This window comes from Carlito syrichta, unplaced genomic scaffold (genome assembly GCF_000164805.1).
Source record: "Carlito syrichta isolate Samal-C Ts95f unplaced genomic scaffold, Tarsius_syrichta-2.0.1 Scaffold126823, whole genome shotgun sequence".
In the NCBI taxonomy this organism is placed as follows: domain Eukaryota; kingdom Metazoa; phylum Chordata; class Mammalia; order Primates; family Tarsiidae; genus Carlito; species Carlito syrichta.
The window spans coordinates 41840-49152 of NW_007070919.1; the positions used below are offsets into that span (position 1 = coordinate 41840).

Here is a 7313-nt window from a genome sequence, read left to right on the forward strand (position 1 = left end):
GCTAATTTTTTGATTTATTGTAGAGATGAGGTCTCGCCAAGTTGCCCAGGCGGTTCTCGAACCCGCGGGCTCAGGCAATCCACTCACCTCAGCTTCCCACAGGCGCGGGATTACAGGCTGAGCCACCGAGCCCGGCTTCTCCAAGCATTTTTATAATACCAGAAATAGACTCGATTTCCTACTGGTCAATAAAATAGTTTCTCATGGGAAAAACCCATCGTACTTCCAAAAAGGAATCAACCCATCAAGCATCAATTGTTAAAACTTGGCACAAGGCTAAATTTAGGTCGGGAGTAGTGGCTCATACCTGTAATCCCAGCATTTAGGGAGACTGAACTGGGAGAATCAAAGCCAGGAGTTCAAGACCAGCCCAGGCAACATGGAGAGATCTTGTCTCTCAAAAAATTAAAAATTAGCCAGGTGTGGTGGACTCTGATTCAAAAAAAAAAATTAAATTAGCAATTTCTGAATAGAAGTTGGTCCCATTCTAGATAAGTAAATCTTTTCTAAGTGCTGCTGTTTTTTCAAAAACCTTTTAAGCCTCAATTATGAGAACAAATCATTCAAAACAACAAAAAATTTTTTTTACCTTGTAATTGGTTGGGAATGTCATTTTCCATTGTTCTATATAATGTGAACTGTGAAAATTCCTACTAGATTTACATATCAGAAAAGTACAAACAAAGCTTTCCTGACTACCTATTTCATTTTTTGTTACAAGTACTATGTTCACAACAAAAGCTGTCAAATTAAACTGCACTTTTCCCCCCTAGGTTATACATGAGACTAACTCACTGATACAAAAAAATGTGACCCAATGTCTGTTTACAACTCAAACTGAAATGTGATTCAAGCTCCAGACACTGAGAAATTTCCTTATACGTCCGTCCTCTTTAGGAGAAACATACACTCTTCTTTTGTCTACACTATGCAGACAGAGATAGTTACTCTTTTGCATATTGGTTTGCACAGTATGGCTTCTGAATGATGTAAAATACAGGAAATTAGGTTTGTTTTCTCAGCCTGGGGGAGTTTTCACTTTCTGTCCCCAAATTTTACTATTTTGTCAAATTTTATCAAACTGCATGTGTCGTAAACTTACGTGACAACCGGAACTGAGCAGGCAGAAAAAACACTGAAATCTGCGGAGGTGCAGTCAGGATCGCAACAGCAGTTAACGTCACATTGTGTTGGGGACAAGTCACAGACACACAGAGTAGCAACTACAGAAATAAGAGGGGTAAGAGCTAGAGCATCGTAATAGCAGGCAGTGACTGCCCCCCCGCCCCACAATATATCATCAATCAATTTCATACAAAAGGTCTGTTTTATTTTTCCTTTTGCACTTTGGGGGAAATCTGTCAAGTGGAAATTAGTCAGTTTGAACACTCTAAAATCAGAGGTTCCCAAGTGGTTCATCATCTGATGCACGTGCAAAGTTTTGTTAGTGAGCTGCATACCAAGACTCCAGTGTGGTAAGCTGAGTAGGAAACCCAGACATCTGTATGCGCAAAAACTTTCCAGGTGATGCTGATAATTAAGACATGTTTAAAAACCAGCACACCTAAGTTAGTTTCCTAATCATAAGAACCACTGGTTTGAAATCGCAGCTTCCCAAACCCCTCCTCTAGAGATTGTGATTCAGATGAAGGGCCCACTCAACACCTTCAAGAAAGGGGGTTTTTCACCTGTCCTTCTGCTCATATATAACCCGCAGCTCTGAAGCCTAGCTCATAGTCACCAGTTCTTGACCAAGAATCAAATGGCTCAGGTGCTTAGCATATCTTTGGTAATTTAAGCAAAAAAGCATAGATGAGGGAGAGAAATTTTCTAGCAACTTTTATTTATTTATAAATAGCAGGTAGAGGCTGCAGTGGCCGTGAGCATGCCACTGCACTCCAGTCTGGGTGATAGAGTGAGACTCCGACTCAATAAATAAAAATTAAAATTACAATCTTGTTTTATTTATTTATTTATTTATTTTTGAGTTAGAGTCTCACTCTGTTGCCTAGGCTGGAGTGCAGTGGCACGCTCATGGCCACCACAGCCTTGACCTGCTGGGCTCAGACAATCCTTCTACCTTAGCCTTCCAAGTAGCTGAAACTTTAGGCACACGCCACTACGCCCAGCTAGTTTGTTGATTTATTGTAAAAACAAGGTCTCAGCAAGTTGCCCAGGATGGGGTCTCAAACTCGTGGGCTCAGGTAATCCTCTCACCTCGGCTTCCCAAAGTGCTGAGATTATAGGCATGAGCCACCACACCCGGCCTGTTTTGTTTTCTTTCTTTTTTTTTTTTTTTTTTTGAATTGAAGTCTCACTCTGTCACCCAGACTGGAGTGCAGCGGCCACTCCCGGCCACCGCAGCCTCGACCCGCTGGGCTCCGACGATCCTTCCACCTCAACCTTCCACGTAGCTGGAACTACAGGCGCACGCTACCACGCCCGGCTAATTTTTTGATTTATTGTAGAGATGAGGTCTCGCCTGCCCAGGCGGGTCTCGAACCCGCGGGCTCAGGCAATCCACTCACCTCAGCCTCCCAAAGGCGTGGGATTACAGGCTGAGCCACCGAGCCCGGCTGTTTTGTTTTCAAAACGTAAAACCCTTGTAAGTAGCTGTACGAATACTAAGGATAAAGCAGTAGTGTTTAATAACTTGAGAAAAAGGTCTCTACCAAGATGTTAGTGCTCTTAATCATCCAACAAGTCTCTGCGTAGCCCTGCTGGGTCCAGGCAACACTTGGCTATTACTGCACGCCTCTTACCGCCTGCATGCCTGGCTCACGATGCAGGGTCCCAATGAATAGAACTCAGATTCAAGACAACACTGCCCACAGCCATTCTGCAAATTTCCTTCCAGTTCTCCACTCAGAGTCAACCTCCCGCCCCAACACCTACCTGCTTTGTGGCCTAAAATTAGGCAAGTAATTCACCTACCCAAAAAATGGGGATAACAATGCCCACATTACACGGCGGCTGTGAGGATGAAAAGCGATATCTCACAGGTAAAATGCTTAGCACAGTGCCTGTCACACAGTAAGCAGGTAACTACTGGCACAGGTCTTAAGAGGGGTCCTTTAAAAAGATGAAGACAGTCGGGCTCGGTGGCTCAGCCTGTAATCCCGCGCCTTTGGGAGGCTGAGGTGAGTGGATTGCCTGAGCCCGCGGGTTTCAGACCCGCCTGGGCAGGCGAGACCTCATCTCTACAATAAATAAAAAAATCAGCCAGGCGTGGTAGCGCATGCCTGTAATTCCGGCTACTCGGAAGGCTGAGGCGGAAGGATCGCCGGAGCCCAGCAGGTCGAGGCTGCGGTGGCCGGGAGCGGCCACTGCACTCCAGTCTGGGCGACAGAGTGAGACTCCAACTCAAAAAAAAAAAGATGAAGAAAAGTACAAATTCACCCCCCATGCTGGAAAGACAGCCCTGAATACAAAAGCAAAGCTTCATTTTGGAGACCAAGTGCTTTAACAGATGGAGTACCTACATGAACAAAAGACAACCCAGCCTAAAAACCTTAGAGAGTTTTCAGGCAGTCAGCTATACTCTGTCTGAATTTCTCACGGATTTTAACTTCCCTACTAATTCATCAAATCAACAGTTCAAATATAAAACAGTTTTTATTTATATCTTTAAAAAGCAAACTTGTTTTTCTGTACTTTTTCTTACAGACTACTCAGTTTAAAAAGGAGGCCTTTTGGAGAAATAATGGTTCAGTAACTGAACTTAAATCCTAGAGTGAATGTCAGTCAACTATGACTTTTTTATTTACTAGTACTGAACCTTAGTCAATTTCAGATTTTTTTTATTTTTTTTTTTGAGTAGGAGTCTCACTCTGTCGCCCAGACTGAAGTGGCCACTTCTGGCCACCGCAGCCTTGACCTGCTGGGCTCCGGCGATCCTTCCGCCTCAGCCTTCCAAGTAGCTGGAATTACAGGCATGCACTACCACGCCCGGCTGATTTTTTGATTTATTGTAGAGATGAGGTCTCGCCAAGTTGCCCAGGCGGGTCTCGAACCCGCAGGCTCAGGCAATCTACTCACCTCAGCCTCCCAAAGCGCGGGATTACAGGCTGAGCCACCGAGCCCGGCTAGAATTTTTTTCTCTTAAAAAGGGATAAAAAATTCTGCATACCTATTAGGGCAGCTCTCAATCCACATGGTCAGACGACTTAAAAAAAAAAACCAAAACTTTTTTTTTCAAGATCACAAAATCCTTTGAAAACCTGCTGACTGCCATGAGACCTGACCCCAGAAAAGGGCATATTCACAAAATTTTCCACTCAGTCTTAGGGGGGTTACAGCCATTCCCTGAAGCCACCTACGTCCAATTAGATTATAAAATATTCACTAAACGTGTAACTCCAGGATTAGAGAATCATTTTCTGAGAAATTTGTTAACTCTCCCTAAATAGGAATCCTAAGAAGTGGGCCTAACCCCTCACCCCTACCTTCCCACCTCCAGTGCGACACAGGAGGAGTCCTGGCTTTTCATAATCCAAGTCAACAGACAAGGCTCTGACCCGGTCACACTTAGTAAGCAAGACCTCTGGCTTCTCTTTTTGATATAAGTGAAAAGTTCACACAGCCTATGCATTAATGTCCATCATTGTCTAGGAACTATTTAATTCCGTCTTCAGCTGCAAGGATTTGTTATTCCTTTTAGCATCATGCTGTCCAGGACCACTCCAAGTACTTTCAGAGATGTGATACTGTCCCACCCACAATCTCTGAGCCTCGGTCTCCTCATTTGCACGGCAGGGCCAACCACATCCACCTCTCAGGGATACTGAGAGGATGAACGTCTGCACAGAGTAAGCGCTCAATAAGCCTTGCTGCCATTATTATTATTGCATCCCCACCCGGGCCACTCCCTCCAGGATGGATCACAGGGGACCCCAGGGGTTGGCACATGGTACCCACCGTCCGTGACTGGGGTGGGCCTGGGGGTGGAGGTGGGCGCCGGGGCCTTGGGGGTTCCGGGGGGCCTAGGCGACAGGGAGGGCCCGAGGGTGGCCGGAGCTGCCTCGGTAGAGTTGAGGCCCTCCGTCGTCACCGCCGGGGTGACCCCGGTCTGGGCGCTCACCGAGGCCCAGCCGCCCAGGAGCACCAGCAGCAGCGGCGGCGGGAGGCCTCGCGGCCCCATCGCGCAGCGGAGCTCGCGCGGCCGGCGCCCAGGAGCGCGCGTTGCCCGGCAACCGCGACAGCGGGCGCGGGGTATCACGGGAGGCGGCCCGTGAGGCCGCGCGAGGTGGTGGGCGGGCCCGGAGGGAGGGGCCTGGGCGAGGCCGGAGTGGGGCGCGCGCGGGGGGCGGGGCCTGGGCGAGGCCCGCGGAGATAGGGGGCGTGTTCCCGAGCAGTCTGGCTCTTGCTTAAAAAATGCCATTTCCAGTTACCACCTCAGGGGATCCTGAGCCAATTAGTCTGAGGCAGGGTCCAGAATCGATTTTTTTCTTTTTCTTTTTTTTTTAAGAGTTGGAGTCTCACTCTGTCGCACAGTGGAGGGCAATGGGACGCTCACGGCCACCGCAGCCTCGACCTGCTGGGCTCAGGGGACCCTTCCGGACTCGGCCTTCCAAGTAGCTGGAACTATAGGCGCATGCCACCACACCCGGCTAGTTTTTTTATTTATTGCAGCTATGAGGTCTCGCCAAGTTGCCAGGCTGGTCTCAAGCCCATGGGCTCAGGCAAGCCTCTCACCTCAGCCTCCCAAAGTGCTGGGATTACAAGCGTGAGCCGCCGTGCCGGGCCCTAACCGAGAATCTTTTGAAGGAGCTTGAGGATCAGTCCCATCGCCATCCCCGAATCTTCTCTATCCCAGACCCTTTCGACACTGGCATCACCTTTTTATGTTTCAGATGCATCTCACAAGGTCAGATAATTTCTGTCCACTGAGTTGTGATAAGGGGGACAAATGAACATTGAATAATTTATTATATTTTATTTATTTATTTTTTTTTGAGTTGGAGTCTCACTCTGTCGCCCAGACTGGAGTGCAGTGGCCACTCCTGGACACCACAGCCTCGACCTGCTGTGCTCCGGTGATCCTTCGGTCTCAGCCTTCCAAGTAGCTGGAACTACAGGTGCACGCTACCACGCCCGGCCTATTCTTTTTGATTTATTGTAGAGATGAGGTCTCGCCAAATTGCCCAGGCGGGTCTCAAACCTGCTGGTGGGCAATCCACTCACCTCAGCCTCCCAAAGCGTGGGATTACAGGCTGAGCCACCGAGCCTGGCTAATTTTTTTTATTTTTATTTTTTTAGAGATGGAGTCTTGTTCTGTCGCCCCGGCTGGAGTACAGTAGTGTGTGATTGTAGGTCACAGCAGCTTCAACCTCCTAGACTTCAGTGATTCTTTATTTTCAGCCTCCCAAGTAGCTGGGAATACAGGCAGGAGCCACCACGCTCACCTATGGGATCTCGCTGTGCTGCACAGGCAGGTCTCGAACTCCTGGCCTCAAGCAATCCCAAAGTGCTGGGATTACAGCTGTGAGCCACCTGGCCCAACTAATAACTTTTTTTTAAAAAGATTGAAAAATATGGTTTATTTAGAAAGTAAGCCGGGCTCGGTGGCTCAGCCTGTAGTTCCAGCTACTTGGAAGGCTGAGACAGAAGGATCGCCGGAGCCCAGCAGGTTGAGGCTGTGGTGGCCGGGAGTGGCCACTGCACTCCAGTTTGGGCGACAGAGTGAGACTCCAACTCAAAAAAAAAAAAGAAAGTAAATTAGAGAGAGAGAGAGAGTCACCTCCCCAAGGTAGGGAAGGGGGCTGAAGCTAGGAAACATGGCTGTCATAGCTCAAAGAGCCAAGTGGACACACCAGAGTTTAACAAAGCAATAGCAAGAAAGTAAATTAGAGAGTGAGAGAGATTCGCCTCCCCAGGGTAGGGGAAGGGGCCAGAGTTTAGGAAACATGGCTGCCATAGCGCAAGGAACACATGGCCTGGCCAGTGCTTAACAAAACAATAGCTATAACTTTTTTATTATTATTATTTAAAGTCTCACTCTGTCGCCCAGGCTGGAGTGCAGTGGCATGCTCACAACCACCGCAGCCTCGGCCTGCTGGGCTCTGAAAGGACAGACCGAGAGCGGGAAGTCATTTTTATCTTGTTCTTAAACCCTGACAGGACAAGGAAGAAGTAGAAGCTATGTCCTGGAGAAATCCATTTTTCATCTTGTTCCTAAACCTTAATACAATGATGAGAAAGTAGAAGCTATGTTTTGGAGAAATGCATACTCTAGGTAAAGATTAACTTTGCCGACTTTGTCTTTTCAGAAACACAGACTCCTTAATCGTGACCGGTACTGGCCGATGGTAATT

The 7313-nt window shown here is 47.8% G+C and overlaps 1 protein-coding gene across 1 annotated transcript in view; it reads right to left on the reverse strand.

Moving 5' to 3' along the window:
- The window catches only part of TCTN1 (tectonic family member 1), a 30995-nt gene extending 25757 nt beyond the window's left edge, over positions 1-5238 (reverse strand). The window contains exons 1-2 of the mRNA XM_008048845.2: positions 4918-5238; positions 1103-1223 (exon numbers count right to left, since the gene is read on the reverse strand). Of these exons, the coding sequence (XP_008047036.1) occupies positions 1103-1223; positions 4918-5140 (344 nt within the window). The 5' untranslated portion in view covers positions 5141-5238. The remainder of the gene's footprint in view (positions 1-1102; positions 1224-4917) is intronic.
- Between the last annotated feature and the right edge of the window lie 2075 nt (positions 5239-7313).